The sequence below is a fragment of the Dryas octopetala genome, chromosome 1, assembly GCF_963921425.1.
Source record: "Dryas octopetala chromosome 1, drDryOcto1.1, whole genome shotgun sequence".
Classification (NCBI taxonomy): Eukaryota; Viridiplantae; Streptophyta; class Magnoliopsida; order Rosales; family Rosaceae; genus Dryas; species Dryas octopetala.
The window spans coordinates 27,412,409-27,435,702 of record NC_141366.1 but is presented as its reverse complement, the minus strand read 5'-3'; the positions used below and the strand labels follow the sequence as shown (position 1 = coordinate 27,435,702).

Genomic DNA, 23,294 nt, shown 5'->3' with positions numbered 1-23,294 from the left:
ATTCCTTAATACTGTAGTCATTTCACAATGGTATATACTATATAATAGTTCATTTATGTTAAAAACAATATGTAGAGTAGAAGAGTAAAATATCGGTATAATTGGTCAAAAAAAAAAAAGAAGAGTAAAATATCGGTACGAATGCAATTTCTCATAATAATAACTCACGCCGTCCATTGTCAGCCCCCACAAAAAACCAAACATCCCCGCGCAGTATACGTGGGCTTGCCCTATTGGTCGTTCAGTAGAATCAGTACACATTAGACCTACAAATTGGCCAAGTTAAAAATGAAAAAACACATGGTTTAGAGAGAGAAAGGCTCTATAAACACGTTTCTCCAAAGAAAAACTAAATCCGCATATTCATCTAATTTTTTTTTTAACCCTTTGATAATATCCCCCTCTCTTACTTTCTCTCTCTAAAAAACTCACCACCACCACCACCACCACCATCACCACCGTCGTCGCCGACGATAAATTCGAAACCACCCCTCGTCTTCGATAATCGGACGTTACCTCATCTCCGGCGCATATACCCACCCCGAAACCGGACCCATATTACGACCCGGAAAACCGAAACGAAACACCACTGTCTTTGTCCCAGCGGGTCATTCCCGGCGAGTCCACGTGGGAATTAGGTGCGCACGATTATTAACCTGCGCACACCCTCTCTTTCTCTCTCTGTATAGGCCTTGTTTAGTAGCGCTCTTACAAGGTGAGTCTCTCCCTCTGTTTCGCTCTCTCTGCCAGCTCTCAATCGTCTAACTTCTCTGTTCGGATTCGCTGCTTTCGATGTAAATTACTCTGAAATTAGGGTTTCTGGGCACGGATTTAGGCTCGGTTTTTGTTTTAGGGTTTGCTTGTGGAAGTTTGAAGGGGTTTTGGCGGTTGATGCTGTTCAATTTTGTTAATTCGCTCTTTGATCTATTTCTTGCTCTGTTTAAATTAAGTACTTGATTTCTCCTGTGCCATTGATGAAGTTTGGGATTATTGGATGAGATTTTGTCGAATTTTCAATTGCTTTTGGCTTCATTTTCAGTGGCTATGGTACTTAAAATTGTTTGATGCTGCTTGACTATCTAGGTTTTGGGATTTTTGTAAGAAGCTTAGTTTTGCGCTTGTTTTCCATGTCTAATATTGAGTTAGAAGTTTCTACTGGTTCTGGGTGTTTTAAAGTTAGTACTGTGTTTTCCATGTCTAATGCTGTTTGTTTGGTTGCTGACAAGATGTGGGGAAAGAAAGAAAAGAGAATTTTGAGTTGGTAACTAATCATTTTACTGATAATTTCGTTTGTTCAATTGTTAAGGGTCCGAGCCCAATACTGTTATTCATTTTCTTCTGAAGAACTGTTCGTGATGTTCATTTCTTAGTTTTTTTAGTTGTCTCAGCTTGGTGGAGTTTTCCAATTTTTACTTTTATTGTTCTCAGATTACTGAGTAGTTTCCTCCCCAATTTCAGTTTCCATGCTCGGATTCTCATGTAGATTGTTGATTTTTCTACCTTGACATGAATTTAACTGACCAATCTTTGCTGGTCTGTTTCCTCAGATATTTTGGAGAAGTTGTAGGAGAGGAGACAGCAGAAGCACTATTTGAGGAATTTGCTTTTTCTATTATGGGTGCAGAGATTGTTTGAATGATTTCATAGAAGTTCCATGTGAAGGGATGGCCTTTTTTAGGAACTATTCTAATGAAACAGTTTCACGAAGTGTCCTGGAAGAAAAGAGCCAGGGACAAAGTATTGAAAGAATTCACAGGTCCGCAGGGAATGAGGATGTAGATGTGATTTCTTGTGAAAAGGAATTTGATATGAACATGGATGTGCAGTATCAAAGTGAAGGTGAACAGGATGATGCTAGTAGGTTGCAAAATGAGGCAGCTGCTGATGACGGTGTTGGTGTAAGAGTACCCAATTTGCAGTCTTCTGGGAGGAGAACGGCTGTGGCTGGAAAGTGGGGTTCAACCTTTTGGAAGGACTGTCAGCCTATGTCTCAGGGTGGGTCTGATTCTGGGCAGGACACTAAAAGTGGGTCTGACTACAGAAATGCTGTTGGATCTGAAGATAATTCTTCAGATGTCAGGGAAGATAAATTAGATTCTGAAGATGATGGCAGGCCAAAAGTAAGCAAGGGACAACGAGGCCAGTCTGACATCCCAGCTGACGAGATGTTGTCTGATGAATATTATGAGCAGGATGGGGAAGAGCAGAGTGACTCAATGCATTATAGAGGGTTTCATCATTCAGCTGGGTTGAATTCTAGGCCTCAATCAAAGCCTTCGGCAGCCAGCAACCATGTGCTTAGGACTTCTAAAGTTTTAAATGATAATGAAGATTATGACGATGGCGATCATGACAACGAAAATATTGATGCTGCTGATGCTGATTATGAAGAAGAGGATGAAGATGGTAATTCCTTTGAAGATTTTTTTATTTTTTTTTATTTTATTAGAATATTGTTGCGGTCGGGTAAGGAACTTGGATACTTTGTTTTTTAGGCAACTCTTATCATTTAATTGGAGATGACTTTGATGATGCAATAGTTTTTGACTTCTCTTCATTGTGGGAACTTAGGACTGAATTTATGTTGTCTTCTTTCTTGCAGAAGATGATCCTGACGATGCAGATTTTGAACCTGATTATGGTGTTGCAAGTGGTCGCACTGTAGAGAAGGTTATATTCATAATTGCTTTAAGAAAATTGCATTGGAAGTATTAGTTCAGTGCATTGAAGTTTTGGAAGTTTTCACACAAAGGGTTCTGACAATTTACTCTGCAGATTTCTCATAAGAAAAAGGACAATTTACTCTGGCAGACCCAACTTTAAATTATCATAACTTGCAGCTTCCTTTGTTTTTTTTTCCTCCCAATTTTTAACTTTGTGGTTTTTACTTGTAACTGATAAGGGACAGTTATATCCCAACAATAATACACAAACCATAGATGGTGCGACCATATACTTGGTTAACCATTAAGATTAAATCTTTGCCATTGCTGTTGGAAATATTTTAAGAGAGCTGTTGTATTATTTATTGACTTACTTGGACTGAACAATTCTTACAAAATTTTACTTATTTTTGCATATAAACTTGTTGCTTTCTCCATCTTTGTGTCTTTTCTGTTAGATGATGTATATGGTGGTTTTTCTATCCTCTCTCTCTCTCTCTCTCTGAGGGCGGGGGTGTATCTTCTGTGGATATAATTGAGTGTTATGGATATATTTTACTGGTTCTGGATGGTCATGTGAATGCTGCATTCTGTTGTACACTAATGAAGTAATGAAGTTGTTCTTTGATGACACCAGGATAAAGATTGGAATGGTGAAGATTCTGATGAAGATAATGACAGTGATGATGAGCTTGATGTGTCAGATGAAGATAATTCTTATTATGCAAAGAAACCTAAGGGTAGGCATCGTGGTAAAGGTGGGCATAATGTTAAATCTACAAGAGAACGCAAACCATATCATGCATCTAGTCGACAAAGAAGTGGGAAGTCATCATTTGATAACGAGGAGTCCTCAGCAGAGGAGTCTGAAAGCGACAGTGATGAGGATTTTAAAAGCATGAGAAGGAAAGGTGCACATCTCCGCAAAAATAATGGCCGAAATGCCACTGGACGAAATGGTGATGTACGGACTTCGGCTAGGTCTGTTCGGAAGGTGTCCTATGTTGAGAGTGAAGAAAGTGATGACGTTGATGAAAGCAAGAAAAGAAAGTCCCAGAAGGTACAGTCTAGTTTTGTGATATTACATTCATGTATTACTGTAGACTATTTGTTTTTTATTTTTTGCAAAAATACAATTTTATTGCTGATCTCTCCCTTTAACATTTCTTTTGGCCATAAGATGGAATGCTGCCTTAATTAAGTTTCGTGAAATGGAGTATAGATTATAGTCATATTTGATATGGTTTACACTTATATTGTCAAGGCTACTATGTATAGGCAGATCTGTCTTCAGCACCATAGAACAAGTTTTACTTAAAATGAACTGGAAATAGTGATAAATTGAAATTTTTCCATCGTAAGATAGGTCCGAGTACAAAGATTCTACTTATTAAAAGAAAAGGGAAAGAACTTGTGCTCAGATCTCCCATTATACAAAATGTTGGGATGGCTATTCTGACTGGAATTAGTTTATTCCAGTGGGTTGTTATTCTGTGTGCTGTAAGTAGCATAAAGTGTGGGTGGTGGTAAGATAGTTAAGGCTTTATGGGGCTGTATTAGCTGTGTCCTGAGTTATTTGGATGGAAAGAAACAAGAGTAATTTTGAAGATTACAAAGGGGTGGGTGTGGAGGAGTTACAAGTTAGGTTTTGGTCAGCTCCTTGGCAATTGGTTTCTGTAAGAGTTCATGGATTTATCATTTTCTGCCATTTTAATAGATTGGAAGTGGCTGTGAGCTAGTATTTCTTAGATTCGTGGTGTATAATGAAAGTGGTCTGATAATGTAGTTTTCCTGCTGTACTGCTGAGGTGGACTCATTGTCCACAGTTATATTGCTTTTTCCATTGATCAATAAAATTTTGTTTCTCTCAAAATGTTGTTTTTGAAGAGAAAGGAAAGGATTTTTTATCTGCTGGGGGCCCAAACCATCTCGGTTGAGGCCTTTTTTGATTATTTTTGCAATGTATGCTATACTTATTAGTTATTACCAAGTACTTAATCTCCTAAAGTAGTGTTATTTTCTTTATTAAAGTTAATTTCTTAATATCCTAAAGTAAATGTAAAGTTAATTGTTGATTAATTACTTGATTTCATAAAGTAATGTTATTTTCTTTATTATTTAATGTCCTAATGTAAATGTAAATATCTTTCCTTTTCATCATCGCTTAGATGTTGATATTTTCGTTCAGTTTTTTCATATGCTTAATTTTTCTTTTCAATTCTGTGACCCTTTTAGGAGGAGATTGAAGAGGAGGACGGTGACTATATTGAAAAGGTGCTCTGGCATCAGCCAAAGGGCATGGCTGAAGATGCTCTTAGGAGCAATAGATCAACGGAGCCCATCCTGCTAAGTCACTTGTTTGATTCTGAGCCAGATTGGAATAATATGGAATTCTTGATAAAATGGAAAGGCCAGTCCCATTTGCACTGTCAGTGGAAATCATTTTCCGAGCTGCAAAATGTATGTTTCGTAATTTACTTGTTGGCTATGCATATGCCTACTGACTAATTTATTTAATACATAATATTGCCATAAATGTAACTGCAGCTGTAACTTTATTTTCTTGGTTTTTCTCTTACTTTGATCTATTGTTCAAGGTGCTCTATATATATATATTTTTTGGCTTGTTGCTTTGCAGCTTAGCGGTTTTAAGAAGGTTTTAAATTACACTAAAAAGGTGATGGAGGATGCCAAGTACAGGAAGACTATCTCACGTGAGGAGGTATTTTTTTTTTTTCCTTTTCGCTATCATAAAATTTTGTTTTAGTAGAAATCACGTTTCAATAAGAAAATAGACCTAAAACATATATTTGATATGTTTGTTGAATAAAACCACTTGCACAATATGTAGGTTAGACCGTTGGATTCATATGAGTTCTATTGCTTTAAACCATAACTAGCCTATAAATGAGGACCATTAATGGTAATATTTTCTAGATGAGTCATTAAAGATACATGCTTATCTATAAGCAAAAAATATGGCTTTATTGGGGAAATGGCTTTGGAGATATCCTTTGGAAAGAGAATCCTTATGGCATGAAGTGATTAGAAGTAAATATGGAAACCAAGAGAATGGTTGGGATTCAAAAGAGGTAAGGAAAGGGTCAAGTCGCAGCCCTTGGAGAGATATATCAAAAGGCTTTAATAAGTTTATAGTGTGCTGTAAGCTGGCTGTAGGGAACGGCGAAAGGGTTAGATTTTGGGAGGATGTTTGGGGAGGAGAGGAGGCTTTTAAAACCTGTTTTCCAAGGCTGTATAATCTGTCAGATCATCATGGTTTATCAGTGGCAGAAATGGCAGGGGGAGTCAATTTTCAACCAAATTGGAACCTGGGCTTTCGAAGGAATTTAAATGACTTAGAAGTGGAGGAGTTGTCATCCTTGCTCTTAGTGCTTGAGAAAGTTCATTTGTCGTCCACTAGAGATTCAAGAATTTGGAAATTGGACTCAAAAGGGTTTTTCTCTTCAAAGTCTTTTTTTACCTTTCTATGTGGGCATGGCGATGGTAGTCTTTTTCTACCGGCAGGCTTGATTTGGAAAGCAAAAGTTCCTCCAAAAGTCAGAGTTTTGGCTTGGTTAGTAGCTCTTGGAAAGATAAATACTTGTGATATTCTACAAAAAAGGAGGCCAAATGTTTGTTTATCTCCAAGCAGGTGTGTTATGTGTAAGATTCAAGGGGAGAGTGTTGATCATATTTTCCTTCAGTGTGCTGTAGCAGCAAAGCTGTGGTCAAATTTATTCAAAGATGCAGGGGTAATGTGGGTAATGCCAGAAGGGTGCTATTCTTTGCTGAGTGAAAAGTTCTTTGGTTTTGGTGGGATCAAGAAGGCCAAGGTGTTTTGGAATTGCAGAATGCTGGCCATTTTTTGGGTTATTTGGATGGAGAGGAATCGAAGAATTTTTGAGGATTATAGAGGAGCAGATGTTGAAGAATTGTGGGATAGAGTAGTTTTTTGGTCATCCCTTTGGGCATCTGTTACTAGTGACTTCAGGGGTGTATATTTATTCGATATAATTTTAGATTGGAGGGCAGCACTTAGATAAATGGATTCTGCTTTATGAGGCCTAATTCTATGTTTTTCGTTTTTGATCTTTTCTCAATAATGGACATCTTGTCCATTGTGTGTATTGCTTTGAGTTTTGATCAATAAAAAGTTTCTTTCTCTTCAAAAAAAAAAAAAAAAAATAATAAGTAATGTAAATTGGAAGTAAGTTTTAATTATGGAGATGATAACATAACAAGAATAAACAACAGGAGAGAGAGTGACTTTTTCTTCTTCCTTTTCTTTTTTCGTTATTTTAAGGACCATGAAGGGCTGGCTGTTTGTCAAAAGAAAACATTATTGGAAATGATGCAATTTTTAGTGAGGTACTAACTTATTCATAATATTTGGTCTAGTAAAGAACCTTATTCCTTCCTAAATATTATGAAAGTTTGGTGTTCTGTTTCCACATGGAAGTTGTTAATTATGATGCAACCCTAAAATTTTCTTTTGACTTTGGAATTGTTTTGCCCCATACAATCAACTTTATGGCTATTACCATTTAAAATTCGATAGTTTCAGTGGAGATGTTTCTCTTATAAACTTGCTCATGGTTTTTTCCCCATAAATAATTGATATTTCACTTTCTTTGTCCTTCCACATGTAATAGGTTTAAATAATACAGTAATACAGTAATATAGTTATTATTTATTATTTATTTTTCTTGTGAAGTAGCTCATTGATCACTTTTCTGTTTATGGGGTTCTGTTATGCTTGCTAGATTGAGGTCCATGATGTGAGCAAGGAAATGGACTTAGATCTCATCAAGCAAAATAGTCAGGTTTGCTTTCCTACATTTCACCTTTTTGGTTGTTACTGTCCCCATACTAAATTTGCATGCTTTACTTTCAATTGTTTGTAAATAATTCCCAGGTGGAGAGAATAATTGCAGACCGCATTAGGCATGATAACTCAGGTGATGTGGGACCGGAGTATCTAGTCAAGTGGCAAGGATTGTCTTATGCTGAAGCAACATGGTATGCTAAGCTTGACTTGAAGCTTAATGATATTCTGTTTAGTACTGCAGATGTATTTTCTCCTTTTTCCATGCTTACTTTGGCCTATCTTTTACATATATGCTTAGGATGCTAGATGTTAGTTCATTCATACTAAATTAGTTTATCTTAACCCTCAAATGTTACTAGTGCTTTATTTTTGTTAGTATTTTAGTTACAGTAGTGAATGCTTATATTTGTTAGTGGTATGTGACACTAGGGAGAAGGACGTAGATATCGCATTTGCACAAGATGCTATTGATGAGTTTAAGGTAGTGTGCTATCTTAATCTTCTTCATGTTTTTAATTTTTCATGCATTTAATGGTCGCTTGAACATTGACAGTTATGTTTATTTGCTAATCAGTTGCATAATCTTATTGAGCTGGTTAAGATGTGCATGTTCTGGTCTGTGCTACTTTGACATGTTGATTTACTTCTGAATCACACTTAACATGCTTATGATACATAGCAGTGTGCTTCTCACATTGATCTGTGAGGATATCTGTTTGGCAAAAAAAATGTCTGGTATGATTACCTTATAGATATGCTGATCATTATGACAAATGATATAAAATTATATGTAATTCAGTAACTACTTAAAAATCATGAAATGAGAAGTTTGGAATTACCTTACATGGATATGATGCTTACTGAAATTACACTCTTTCTAAGCTACAAAGGAAATAGACCCAAGATGTGTTAAATTGAAAGGATGAAAAAAAGAATGAATCCCTACTACAATGTATAGTAATGAAAGTTTTTTGTTGTGTAAAGTGGTATTGAAACTTTTTACCCCTTAAATTTCTAGTGATTGTGGAAGTCTCATTTTTTGGCATTTGACCTTGTTAAATTTATGCGAGTGTTCTGTTAATCGTGAAAAGATGAAAAAGGCATGTGGCAAAGCCATGCAGTAGTGGGGAAGTTGAACTCACATTTGTTGAGCCATATGGAAGTTATAACACTGACCTTGTTAAATTTATGCGAGTGTTCTGTTAATCGTGAAAAGATGAAAAAGGCATGTGGCAAAGCCATGCAGTAGTGGGGAAGTTGAACTCACATTTGTTGAGCCATATGGAAGTTATAACACCGAGTAACTCACTTTGGTTGAGGCCGATGGGAAATTGAGCCTGAGAGATCCAAGAAACAATAGTCAGTAAATCTTTTGTTTATGGCTGATTACTAGACAGATGCTTGATGAGTTAGGAAAATATTCTTATAAAATGATGTTTTCTTTTTTGCCACTTGATTGGGGTTTCTTTCCTCATAAAGGGGCTTGGAAATATTTTGGCAGTTTCTTTCTTATTCTTGTTTTCTTTGACTGTAATGATTTGTGAATCCTGCTTGTGGTTATTTTTTTATGAGTGTGGGCGCACACTTACACATAATCAGAATGTTGTTCCGCGTGTAATAAGGCTTGTGGACTGTCATCTATGAGCAGGCTCGTGAGGCCGCAATGGCTGTACAAGGGAAAATGGTGGATCTCCAGCGCAAGAAAACCAAAGGTTGGTGTTTTTGTTCTGGAACTTGCATAAGCTTCACTATGAGCAGCTGTTGTGAAATGCTAATTTAATGTTTTTTTTTTTATTATTATTTGGGAGTTAATCTTAATTGCCCATTGCTCTTTAGAAACAATTTTAATTTCATGCAGGTCATACTCTTCTCTTATTTTAGCAATGTTATTTATAAAATATGCATCACTGTCATTTGAGTGCCTAGCAAGCATAAATTGATCTTAGTAATTTTCTAGGGGTGGGCATCACTGTCATCACTGCCAATCTGCCATAAGATGGCAACCAACCTCTTATCAATATTTTCTTCTCATGTAGTAATAAAGAAAAGTATGAACTATTAGAGAAACTGTTATTTTCTTTTAAATTTTGAATACATAGAAAGGTAAATAAATGAGTGCATATGTAATGGGATTTTTACTCTCCTTTCATAGTGTTTTCACCCCTTTGCTTCCTATGCCTTATTTCGTTTTTTATTTTTATTTTCTCTTCTTGACAGACGGTGTTTATTTTCTATTTTTAATGTTTAGGAAGTCTAAGGAAGCTTGATGAACAGCCTGAATGGTTGAAGGGGGGAAAACTTCGTGATTATCAGCTTGAGGGTTTGAATTTTCTTGTTAATAGGTATGGCTTGTCTATTACTTATAACTTACATTTATCCTTGGAAAATGGTTACCTTGATATGCCCTCCTTTTGAAAATGTCCTAATCAGTGTCTCTTGCATGTGGCAGTTGGAGAAATGATACCAATGTCATTTTAGCTGATGAAATGGGTCTTGGTAAAACTGTTCAATCAGTTTCAATGCTTGGATTTTTACAGGTTAAAATTCACTGTTGACTGGCTTGTAAACTATTCTTTTATTGACTATAATTTCTAATGAACATGAGATTCTAACATACATGAGGCAAAACATGTGTTTTTTTTTTTGCTCTTGCAGAATGCTCAACAGGTCCATGGGCCATTTCTTGTTGTTGTACCATTATCTACTTTGTCAAATTGGGCCAAAGAATTTAGGAAGTGGCTCCCTGATATGAATGTTATTGTGTATGTTGGTACTCGTGCGAGCCGAGAGGTAAGCCAAGTTTTCTTCTACATGTCCACAAGGTTCATATATGTATAGGATTAGATATATATTTGTCTTTCATTCACAGTTCATATAATTCCTAAACTGAGAGAGTTAGTGTCATCATATATTATTTGTATGAAACTATAATTTCTTGCACTCAGTCTCACAATGCTTCTGTAGCTAGTTTGTTGGTCACCTCTCCTTTGGCTTCCGGGTTGAACTTTAGTTTTTATAGAAACATGTATAATTCTGATCATACCGAGAAGTTCTTGTTTGAGTGTTCATTTACAGATTCGGCTATGACTTGGTGAATGCCTTGTTTAGTATACCCTTTTTCTGTTCAATGTTCAGAAAAAAGCTTGCTTCCAGAGCCATTTTTTATGGCGTAATTGAATTTTAATCTTCTGGGGTAATGAGCATTCAGCATGGTGAAAGGAATGCGAGCTTCTCATTTTGTATGTTAATGCAGGGTTTTGCACATGGGCATGGTCAATACATTTTGATCATTGAAAAATAATGTTCCAGAAATTTTTCTTCCCTCTTTTGACTTAATATTATCCTTATCTTCATTGACATTGTATAAGTGATATTTATGAGACCTCTTTTTTTCCTTTTTGGTTTTTTTAGTCGAAATATATTTATGAGACCTTTTCATTTTTTATCATTTGTATGTTAATGCAAGGTTTTTCACAATGGGCATGGTCAATAAATTTTGACTTGATATTATCTTTACCTTCATTAACATTGTTTAAGTGATATTTATGAACTATGCAGGGTGTCTGTAGAATTTGTTCTGTATCAAGTATTTTATCGACTTGTAGTTTTCTTTTGGTTGCAGGTTTGTCAGCAGTATGAATTTAATAATGATAAAATAGTTGGGCGGCCTATTAAATTCAATGCGCTATTGACTACATATGAAGTGGTTCTGAAGGATAAGGCTGTTCTTTCGAAGATCAAGTGGAATTATCTGATGGTTGATGAAGCTCATAGGTTAAAGAACAGCGAGGCACAGTTGTACACAACCCTCTTGGTATGTAATTATGCCAATAAATTCTATCACACCTTGTGTAGGATCTATCAAGTTTAGTCATGCATTGTATGAAATGACGCCATCCTGGTTTGGCAGGAATTTAGCACAAAGAACAAGTTGCTTATAACTGGTACTCCATTGCAGAACAGCGTGGAAGAGTTATGGTAATTGATTTGTTTACTTGTCCTGATATTGCTGTTAAGTATTGGCATATTTGTTTATAATTATTGTATTTTTAACATGTATGCCTTTGTGCTTATGGAAAAGTTTTGCTAGGATTTTTGATTAGTCTCTTTTCTAAACTTTCTTAAGTATTTTTAGTGCAATCCCAAATTATGAAGATAAAAATACGTTTTTTATTTTTAAATTTAAGTTAATTTTGTTAATAGTAGAATCTAGCCTTGTTGACCCTGTGGTAGATCCTGTTTAAACCTATGAAATATTGTTGATGTAAAGTGTGGGTCATAAGTGCCTTTCTCTCTGTTTGCATGCCTGTGGACACTCAGTGTTTGGATCCAAACGTCTCTGTCTGGGAGGGGGGAGGGGGCGGGGGGGGAATTGCGTTCATTGGTGTGTGCATGTCTGGATTCTTATGGAATTTTCTCTGAACAGTGAGCAGTTTCCTTTTGGCATGCTTAAATTCATTTGAGAAAATCAACAAATTGGTGGTTCCTTATCTTTTCATTGACGGGATTTGTTTTTTCTCTTTGAGGGTTGATTGACTGGCAGTGATGCTATAGATCATGCACAATTTTTCTCAATTGTTTTCCATTTTTTCTGTTTCTTTTCATTTTGCTTTTTTTTTTTTTTTTTAATGATTTTCAAATTTTAGGGCTCTGCTTCACTTTCTCGACCCTTATAAGTTCAAGAATAAAGATGATTTTGTGCAAAACTACAAGAATCTCAGTTCATTCAATGAGATTGAGGTACAGTCTACAGTTTTCTTTGTACAATCTTTCTGCACCTTGGTTTCTCCTGATTTAGCTTTGTTTTGATGGCTACTTTTATGTCCATACCCTTCATATTAATGTTCACCTTGGTTGTATGTTTAGCTTGCCAATCTTCATATGGAATTGAGGCCTCACATTCTCCGGAGAGTTATTAAGGACGTGGAGAAGTCTTTGCCTCCAAAAATTGAACGAATTCTTAGACTTGAAATGTCTCCACTACAGAAACAGTAAGTTGTTCAGCTTGTAATGGAGTGGCCTTATTATAATCCTTTCTGTTGTTTGATGTTTTGCATCTTTGGTGCTGGATGATTTATTTAGGTACTATAAGTGGATTTTGGAACGCAACTTCCATAACTTGAACAAAGGAGTTCGTGGGAATCAGGTTATTATCATTTCAAATATCATTCAATTTTTTTTTTTTTTTGGTTTTGATTTATCTATGATTTAAGACTCCTTGTATTGAATTGCATTCCTAACATCCTTACTTGAAGCTCCCAGTATATATACAGGCCCATTCATGTGTGGACGTTCGCACATTCGCACCCAACGCCGAGTGCTGCACGCCGTTGTAAAAACGGTGCCGCCGAGCGCTCGGCGGCATGTTCTCACGTCCGTTCGTCCACACCTGATCAAATATATATATATATATATATATAGTGGGAGCTTCAAGTAAGGATGTGCTTACTTTAAGAAAAGTAAGAACATTCTTTTTGTGTACCACTTGGCAATGCAGTTTGATGATCGGAAACGTTCATTTTTTAGGTTCCTCGTCAAGGGTCATCCCTATAAAAAAGTAGCTAAATCGGTAATTGTTTGGTCATCTAAACCGTGCAGACAAATACAGTCCGTCGGATAAAATTGAAATTATGTTGGCTGTAATAAATTGGCTAAACAGTTTTCGATTTGGCTGATTTTTTGCAAGGGTAACCTTTGAATGATGTTCTAAAATATGGACATTTTGTTCATTGAATTGTAGGCCTAGAGAGGATGTTCTTACTTTTTCTTAAAGTAAGGACATCCTTGGTTGAAGCTCCCTATATATATAATATATATATATATATATTCCATTGAGGGATCCCTCATTTAAAGGTAAATAAGAGATTTCTTGTGGGGCCTACTCCACATTGTATTTTTGATGATCGGAACTGTCTACATTTTAGGTCTCCATGGAATGATCATTCTTGCAAAAAATTAGTTAAAACAGAAACCGTTTACCGGTTTGATCAAATAGTCATCATTTCAAGTGTTTTTCGAAAATATTTTGTTTGTCTATTATTTGATCAAAGTTAAATAGTTTAATGGTTTTTGATTTATCTAATTTTTTGCATTGCAAATGATGATCATTGAATAAAAACCTAAAAATTAAATGGTTCGGATCATTGAAATACTATACGGAATGGGCCCCATGAGAGATCCCTCAATGGAATATGTATAAATTATATATATATATATATATGGTTTCTGAATCCTTGTAATGTTATATGCAAGAAAATGCAAGCCTTTTAAGTTTTAAAATAGTAATAGTTTGGAAATTTGATATTGCATGGAAAATATTGGCAAAAATATGATGCATTATATTTGTCGTTGTATTGTTACATAAAATATAGTTTGATATGGTTCTGGACCATTCTAAAGGTTGTAACGACTATTTATCACTATTTAAAAGGGTTAAATATCTAACATTTCAGTCTCCTCTATGTCTTTTAGATTTTAATATTTCAATTCTTGTAATTGGCCATTCTTGAAGTATTTTTCTTTCTATGTCTTTTGTAGAGTTCATTACAAGTTTGCAACTGTAAGGTTTGAATTTAGTATTTCTATTCAAAAATCATTTTTGGGATTGAAACTACAAATTTTGATGGGGTCAACATGTTGGAGTTTGGTCATTCCATTTTTGTGTTTTTATTTTCCAAACTTATGGAAAAAAAAAAAAAAAAAAACTTATTCGTGTATAGATGTTGTGTCTTTAATTGAAAATAGTCTGTCATAGTAGGTAGAGGCTTGATTATATTCCAAACATCGTTGGAGCCAAAGGGAAATTGGGAATTTCCTGACATACTAATAGAATATCCAGTACCAGAAAACCTCTCTCTCTCTCTCTCTCTCTCTCTCTCTCTCTCTCTCTCTCTCTCTCTCTCTCTCTCTCTCCCTCCCCCTCCCTCGTACTAAGAGAACATCCAGTACAAGAAACCCATAACCTTACTTTGTCCCAAAGTTGATCAACCGTATACCCAAACTTAGCCCTAAAAAATTACACTGATTCTATCCATCCATATCACCCAAAATATTGCTTACACACCGCATCTCCACCCCCTTCGGCACTTGGTGCACCAGGGAAGGGATAAATATAAGTATGGGCTCTTCCGTTGGAGTACCTCACAACCTTTTTTTGATAAACAATCTGCCTGATTTTCTTGAATCCCTTCAATTGCTTGAATTGCTTTAACTTCAATCTTATCAGAGGCAATTCTCTTAAGGTCTGGAATCTCTTGCTCAGTTTCTTCATAGATAGGTGTTCTAATGTTAACCCCTTTTGTCCGCCAGTGGTATGATTAAGAGGACCAAGTATTCCAAATTGATCAAGCATAGTACAGGGCTATGTAATTTGGTGATTCATCTGCTGTTGCAGGTTCTTCAGTTCTTTCCTTGCAACAATTTTGCTTGAGATTTTTCTTTGTTTCTTTGTTTCTTTGTTTCTATTTGAGTTGTTACCTTGCCAAGCCATAGATCTGCACCAATCTCAAGAATGAAGAGGGCTCTGGTAACACCTGATGTGATGGAAAAGTGTACAGGCCTCTCACACACTAAGTTATACTGCAAACACCGTCGGAGCATAGATTTATCAAGGGAGAATGTGGTAAAAGTCTAAGAAATTAAAAACTGAAAGTAATTATCAAATTATTTTCAACCTATCACTTTTTACAATCATTCTAAGAAGTCAACTCCTCAATAATACCGTATCTACTAATTTCCATATTATTAATGTTGCTCTGTCCCAATACTGTGAGTGGAAGAAAAGGTCAGAATGTATTGGTTGTGTGGTTTACAATTGATGGAAAATGTAATATGTTGCCTGTTTAACCTTCACCATTCTTTTTCCTTTTTTGAAAGTAATAGCATATTCATGGCCAAAAAAAAAGGTAATAGCATATTCATTCTTTTATTTTTTTCAGGTTTCACTTTTGAATATTGTGGTAGAGTTGAAGAAATGCTGCAATCATCCGTTCCTGTTTGAAAGCGCTGACCATGGTTATGGTGGGGACTCGAGCAGTAAAGATGGCAGTAAATTGGAGAGAATTATTTTAAGCAGTGGGAAGTTGGTTATACTTGATAAGCTTCTAGTTAGATTGCATGAGACAAAGCACCGTGTTCTGATCTTTTCCCAGGTTTGTTTAAGATACAATTATGCTGATTATGCTCCTTGGAAAGTAGCTTACTGGGGACTATGAGCAGGATATAATGTTTAGCACGTACTTTAATCTTATTGATCCGTTTGCGATGCACATAGGCTAAATCCATAGAATGTATATCTGTTGTATTCTATTAAAATATAGGTCTGTTGATTGTTTGAGGACACGGCACTTTTGGGCTCCTTTGTTTAATGCTGTATTCTTCCTACGCTTTTTATTAAATAAAAATGCAAATTTTGGGGGTAAAAATGTTCACACTGTCATACATTTTTTCTTTTGAATTCTTTTAAAAATATACACACTGAAAACCACTGAAATATGACCTGGACATGTTGATAAAGCCATCTCGTGTCTTGATCTTTGGTTTTGCTTGTGTATATGGTTATACAATACACAATCACTGAGGCAGTTGCCTAAATACTTAGGTTTCTTTTTTGGAGGTCATTGACATTGAGTTATTGGTATTTTTCTTCCCTTAAGTGACTGTTGTGTCATATGGTGATATATTTATTATATTTTAGTTAGGGGAGTTGAGGACCATGGTCATGCTTTATTAGTTTGAATTGGTTGATACAGAGATATAATGGGTACTAAGTCATTTGCATGATGAGTTAATGCAGATGGTAAGAATGTTGGACATACTGGCAGAATATATGTCACTTAGAGGGTTTCAATTCCAGCGGCTTGATGGGAGTACAAAGGCTGATCTACGCCACCAGGCAATGGAACATTTTAATGCACCTGGTAGTGAAGATTTTTGCTTCCTTCTTTCAACTCGAGCAGGTGGCCTGGGTATCAACCTTGCCACAGCAGACACAGTTATAATATTTGATTCAGATTGGAATCCTCAAAATGACTTGCAGGTTTATTTAAGGATGATATCTCTGTTATCTTTATTTTATTTTATTTTATTTTTACTGTACCAGTGGGCATAATTTTACATATTAGTTTATAACCCCCCCCTTCTCTCTCTCTCTCTCTAATTATGAATCAGGCAATGAGTAGAGCTCATAGAATTGGGCAACAGGAAGTTGTTAATATCTATAGATTTGTCACGAGCAAAAGTGTCGAAGAAGATATCCTGGAGCGAGCTAAGAAAAAGATGGTAGATTACATATATCATCTATAGATTTGTTTTATAATTTTTTTTGGTGCTAATTTTGTTTTATAATTTTAGTTGTGCAGTTTGTGACACTAGTAATTTTCCATTTAAGGCTGATCATTTAATATTTTCTCTTTGTTCCCATGTGTTCGACAGGTGCTTGACCATTTGGTGATTCAAAAATTAAATGCAGAGGGTAGGTTGGAGAAGAAAGAAACAAAAAAAGGAAGCTTATTTGACAAGGTAAGGACATGTGTTGAATTATTTGTTTTACATGCTGAGTTGCATTGGATGATGTGGAGGATTTTGAATCTGGAAAAGGGAAAAAGGAGAGATTTCTAAGCTTATTTGTGGGTTTCCACTTGTAGTTCGATCTCTCTCTCTCACACACACATGTTAATGTAGGATTGTAGACTTCAAAATATTTGTGTTCTCTCTTTCTTTTAGAACAACAGATCTAAAAGGTATATTTGCTTTCTATAATTGCAGAATGAGCTGTCTGCTATCTTAAGATTTGGGGCCGAGGAACTTTTCAAGGAAGAGAAAAATGACGAAGAAAGCAAGAAAGGACTCTTAAGTATGGATATTGATGAGATTCTTGAAAGAGCGGAAAAAGTTGAAGAGAAGGAAGCTACAGAGGAAGGCCATGAATTATTAAGTGCTTTTAAGGCAATTTTTTACCATTATATCTTTGTTTTTGTTGTCTTCCCTCCCCCCAGTAAAGGTTTTTTCTTTAGATTTGCCTTTTGATTTTTTTTTCTCAAAATGGCGCTGGTGGCCTAATATCAAAGGTGCAGGTTTTTGTCCTGTGGTTGGGCAAAGGATGGTGATTGAGGGGTGTTGTATAGTTGCCTCCTGCTTTTATGTTAAAGTATATTCAATTTTTTATTTTTTTAAAATAAACCTCCTATTTGTTGGTATATACATGTGCAGGTTGCAAATTTTGGTAGTACTGAAGATGATGGGAGTTTTTGGAGTCGTTGGATACAGCCAGAAGCGATATCCCAAGCCGAAGTATGAAGCTATTCTGTTAAATACTATTTTAGTATAATAGGCTATGACTGATTCTGTTGCTCATACATGTAAATAAAATTCAAACACTATATATTTGTGTATGGTACTTCCATTAGTTCGGTAAAATGATTAAATTTATTTTCTCCTTTTAGGAAGCTCTTGCTCCTCGTGCTACTAGGAATACCAAGAGCTATGCAGAAGCTGCTCAGCCTGATAGAAGTAATAAAAGGAAAAAGAAAGAATCTGAGCCTCAGGAAAGAGTTCAGAAACGGCGCAAAGCAGATTATTCAGTTCCGTCAGCACCAATGATTGACGGAGCATCTGCTCAAGTAAGGGGATGGTCTTCTGGAAATTTGTCCAAGAGAGATGCATTGCGGTTTTCTCGTGCAGTAAGCTCCTATTTATTTATTTTGGATCTCTGCATAGCTTCAATAGTCATAACCTCTTGTTTCAATAATTGAATATACTTTATCGAAAGTGCATATACCGGATCTCTCTTGTTGCTTTGAAAAGTGCTGACTGTATTTTGGCGATTAGCTAACAAGTGCATCTATTTGTTATAAAATACATTCCTTATGTAATTATAGGTTTTTTAGATTTTGCATCACTCTGTGAAATCATGTATTTCAGAATGTAAAAAACTATATTCCTCATTGTTATTGATGTGTCCTTGCTGCTTCATGTAATCCAGGTTCAATTTCCTGTGAATTTTTTCGTTTAGTAATTTCTGAGGTTTTAGCCTTTTCCTTTTCCGTACCTAACAAAAATTCTACTATTTTCTAGTTAAATTTGCAGGCTGGGAATAAGATATGAATAAAATTCTCATTTTCATACTTTCAATGATGAGAAAGAGCTAAGCTCCCCGAAATTGGCTGAAGTTTTAGTTGATATTCTCAAGAAACTGACCGAGTTGTCCCATTTTGGGTTTAAATTTGTACTTCGGCTAGGTCTATTAGAAGTTAGGCAGATTTTGTACCTTTTTCCTGTCTAGATTAACACTGTCATTCAAATAAAAGATGCCATTTGTTTCAAATTTAATTGCGGACCAGAAATAATGTTTCGTGTGGCTGGTTTATTCTTTAGAATTCTCCTTAAATTGTTTACATTTCAAACTAATTTTTTGCAAGATGTATTTTTAGATTTTGTGTCAAATTAAGACACTAATATAGCAATTGTTGGAAGGCTTTCGGCACTTCCTGCATGTTCTGAATTTTTGTCTTCTTTGGCATTTTTAGCTTCACTATCTTAACACTCTTCCTCCATTTTAAATTAGGTTATGAAATTTGGGAATGAGAGCCAAATTGGCTTAATAGTTGAGGAGGTTGGTGGTTCAATTGCAGTAGCTCCACCTGAAGCACAGGTTGAGCTTTTCAATGCTTTGATTGATGGCTGCAGAGAAGCCGTGGAAGTGGGGAGTCTGGACCAGAAGGTTGGCTTAGAAAATCTCTATTCTTGCATCTTGTTTCTTGGATGCATATGTTTCACTTTCATGTTTTGTAAGTGGCAACTTGTGGGTTGCTTAAATGTTAGAAATTTGTGGTACTTTTAGGGGCCCTTGCTGGATTTTTTTGGTGTCCCTGTGAAGGCTAGTGATCTGCTCAATCGTGTTCAAGAACTTCAGCTCCTTGCAAAACGCATTAGTCGATATGAGGATCCCATTGCACAGTTCCGTGTCTTGATGTACCTCAAACCTTCAAATTGGTCAAAAGGTTGTGGCTGGAATCAAAGTATGTATTACTTCTTTCCTTCTAATGTTATTTTTTTTCTCTATTCTGTTGAAAGACTAACTACATGATTTTGGTTCCATTTTGCTGATACTTTCCTTCTTAATAGTTGATGATGCCAGATTGCTTCTAGGAATCTACTACCATGGATTTGGCAATTGGGAAAAGATAAGATTAGATGAAAGGCTTGGCCTTATAAAGAAGATTGCTCCAGTGGAACTTCAACACCATGAAACTTTTTTACCCCGTGCTCCAAATTTGAGAGACCGTGCTAATGCTCTTCTTGAAATGGTATGGAATCACTTAAGGTCTAACTTTTATTTGTAGGAAAGGATTCTATCTCTGCCGTATGTGCTTAAGATGTTTTGACATATAATTGAACAAAAACGTTTTTGATTCGTTCAGATGGGAAAGAGAATTAGATTGGAAGATATGTCTATTGTGCAATTGTTAAAATATGCTTATAAATTTATTTTTGTACCTCTTTATGATATTGTTTCCTCTGCATTTATTAAATCCATTTTCTATTTTGGGTTTCTTGGATTTTTTGTATAATTTATAATTTCATATCATTTATTTTTCACTCATTTGCTATATGATGGTCTAGCCTGGATATTGAGGACGGTTGGTGTGAAATGTAGCAGAAACCGTTTGGAAGGATGGAGAATCAAGAAATTATTGTTAATTATCTGTGTCAAAGTTGATGCTAAATTTGTACCAAAAAGTTAATGCTCAATTAAGTTTAGTCCTCCATGGTCTAAGCTGGTGCATCCTAAAATCCTTGTCATCTGTTCAATTGCCTGTGCATGAGTGTGTGTTTCTTGTACTGCATTTTGAAGGTGATTGAGGATCTTGAATAATGTCGGTAATTTTTTTTGGTAATGGTTCGCATGAGTTGATGACCAGAACATCTGTAAACAGGAAGTTGCAGCTCTTGGCGGAAAGAATGCAAATGCTAAAGTGAGTCGTAAAGCTTCTAAAGAGAGAGAAAATCCTCTCATTTTTTCCTTATCTCACAGTGGTGTCAAGAAAGGAAAAGCAGGGTCTTCTAGACTTACTGTTCAAATGAACAAGGCCAGACCTCTGAAACCCCAGAAAGTTGAACCTTTGGTGAAAGAGGAGGGTGAAATGTCTGACGATGAAGAAGTATATGAGAAGTTTAAGGAAGAGAAATGGATGGAATGGTGTGAAGAGATGATGACTGATGAAATTAAAACCTTGAATCGTCTTCATCGGTTGCAGACGACCAGTGCCAATCTTCCAAAGGAGAAGGTACGCCTTACTCTTGCTTTTTCATTTTTCTTTGTACCATTTGCTTTTTAAGTCATTAATTTGATGCTGATATTGTTATTTGTTTATTTCTTTTTCAGGTGCTTTCAAAAATTCGAAATTATTTACAGCTTCTTGGACGAAGGATAGACCAAATTGTTATAGATAATGAGGAGGAACCGTATGGACAAGATAGTATGTGTGCTTCATCCTGTTTAATTTATTTTTGTCGGTCCTAATTGCTTTTCTATCTACTATTGGTGTCCTCTCTCTCTCTCTCTCTCTCTCTCTCTCTCTCGCACTGCATGCATGAATGTAGTTTAAAAATGGTATAGTCTGACCCCCACATAGGACAAGCTTTAGGACTGCATATGGTATCCAATTAAATTCTGTGTTTTGGTTTTTGGTAGATGCTTTAAGTCATTTGACCTCGCATTAGACAGGCTTTAGGACTGCATATGCATCAAATTCATATTTTAATTTTTTTTTTTTTGTTCAATGTTTTAAGTTAAAAGTCAATAGATCATATATTAATGGAATGGTCATCTACAGGGATGACCATGCGCTTGTGGAATTATGTTTCTACCTTTTCAAACCTTTCTGGGGAGAGACTCCATCAAATTTATTCTAAACTTAAACAGGAGCAGGATGAAGAAGCTGGCCCTTCCCACATTAATGGCTCTGCATCCGGTCCCTTTGGCAGAGATAGTGACCCTGCTCTCTTCTCCCGCCATGCTGAGAAGCAAAAAGGATACAAAAATGTTACCAACTTCCAAACATCTGAACATCAGAAGGGTCATGATACAGCTAAATTTGAAGCATGGAAACGAAGGAGAAGAGGGGAAACTGATAGTCATTTCCAAGTTCAGGCTCCATCTCAAAGACTTATGAGTAATGGTACCCGGTTAACTGATCCAAACTCTTTGGGGATTCTTGGTGCGGGACCGCCTGAAAATAGACACTTTGTCAATGAAAGGCCTAATAGGATGCGTCAGGCTGGTTTACCCCCAAAACAAGGTTTTGCGTCAGGTATCAAGTAGTCTTGCATGCAATCTGGTAAGAAAGCGGCTGATTAAAAAGTGAAGACAATTGGCTCTCAGCTGGGGGAACTTATGACTTCGGCCCATATACATTCTCTGGAATTTTTTTTCAACCATGGGAATAAATTTTTGGAGATCCTATTTGGCTTTCTGAGATGATCAGATCAGGTTATCCACCAAGTGGGATTTGCATCATTGAACAAAAGGTGGCTGAGGAAAAGAGCCAAGGATTGTCTGTCATCTGTAAGGCTCGTGGAATCTTGCTGCCATTTTTTTTCTTCTGAAGATGAGTTCGGTTGGTATTATGTTCACGTATATAGAGCAATTCAGCAAAAAGTGTTTCTTCGCACTCATGTGATATATACATACATAAGAAGAATATCTTATGTGAATTACGTTTTGAGAAAGTGTACATTATCAAATTTTGAAATAATTTTTGGCATTTTCTTTACACCTAAGCCGTGTTTGAGCGGTGATAAGCTAGAATAAAGTGGAACACTAACCAAGAAACCTCAACTGTAGACATGGTTATCGATTATACCTATTTCCTTGTGTTCTTTTGATTGTAAATTATGCACTTCTAACACATTGTTGAAGGACAGATCATCGCTTCTGAAAATGACCTTGTATATGGGTCAAGGATGGGTCTGACACCTGCCTCATTGCCAAAAGGAAAAAGTAAAAAAATAGAAAACTAACCACCTTTTTCCTATGACTTACAAGGTAATTTTAATTTGTGACCATCTTTTTTCTGTTTTCTTGGAAACTTAATGGGACTTGATAATCATTTGGCAACTAATCACTTGTGCTTGCTGAGATTTGGAAGAAACTGGACTTTAACTAGGCCTTTTTGACAATCACTTGTACTTATGAACCGGTCTGAAACCTCATTGAAACCACTCGGGCTTCATGCTTCAGGCTTCATGCTCTTGTGCTACGCTTCAGTTCTGCAACTTCTCACTTATGTGGTTATGATTTTTTGGCGGAAAAGAACAAAATGGAAAGCCTAAGAAACCAGAAACAAGACAAGAAATGCCCCACGAGTTCAATCTCAGCCTTCACAAACATCATTCTGAAAAAAACAAACTTGAGGAAAAAAACACACAAGGTTGATACAAAATGAAAGGTCCTGTGAGGTCTTGGTTCCTGCAAAATAGGTGTGGAGGGCAAGCCCTTTATCACTTTATCTTCCACATTGTCTTCTCAACCTCAAGCTTTTCATTTCTTTATGAACTTATAGATAAATTATTAATTATACAAGCCTTTTTTTTTTTTTTTTTTTTTTTCTATCTATTTTCTACTTATTTCGTGTCCATACATTTTAAAGTGTTTCTATAACTGCACCTACCCATTCTAAATTATCCTAATTCGGTCCAGCATGTGGTTTATTTTACTTTCTTTTTTTCTTTTCTTAATTTTTAATTTTGAAAGTGCAAGACATTTGTTTTACCTTAAATTTTCAAGTATATGAATTGGACAA

General features: G+C 35.9%; 1 protein-coding gene across 2 annotated transcripts; it reads left to right on the top strand.

Annotated features, from left to right (window-relative positions):
* Nucleotides 1–340: 340 nt before the first annotated feature.
* CHR5 (chromatin remodeling 5) lies at nucleotides 341–22,267 on the top strand. 2 transcript variants are annotated; one of them, XM_086237615.1, is made up of 31 exons: nucleotides 341–715; nucleotides 1,548–2,406; nucleotides 2,603–2,670; nucleotides 3,301–3,723; nucleotides 4,899–5,123; nucleotides 5,302–5,385; nucleotides 7,427–7,486; nucleotides 7,579–7,682; nucleotides 7,921–7,972; nucleotides 9,140–9,203; nucleotides 9,740–9,833; nucleotides 9,941–10,028; nucleotides 10,147–10,281; nucleotides 11,114–11,305; nucleotides 11,402–11,469; nucleotides 12,138–12,231; nucleotides 12,358–12,482; nucleotides 12,574–12,637; nucleotides 15,429–15,641; nucleotides 16,286–16,528; nucleotides 16,660–16,770; nucleotides 16,924–17,010; nucleotides 17,257–17,436; nucleotides 17,701–17,781; nucleotides 17,934–18,170; nucleotides 19,055–19,210; nucleotides 19,331–19,508; nucleotides 19,615–19,796; nucleotides 20,427–20,777; nucleotides 20,876–20,973; nucleotides 21,327–21,547. In XM_086237615.1, the coding sequence occupies exons 2-31, from the start codon at nucleotides 1,665–1,667 to the stop codon at nucleotides 21,403–21,405; spliced, it is 4,878 nt and encodes a 1,625-aa protein (XP_086093741.1). In that variant the 5' UTR covers nucleotides 341–715; nucleotides 1,548–1,664; the 3' UTR covers nucleotides 21,406–21,547. The 2 variants fall into 2 exon arrangements, with proteins under 2 accessions (XP_086093741.1, XP_086093732.1); XM_086237606.1 differs by having other exon boundaries at nucleotides 343–715; nucleotides 20,876–20,969; nucleotides 21,327–22,267.
* Nucleotides 22,268–23,294: the final 1,027 nt, after the last annotated feature.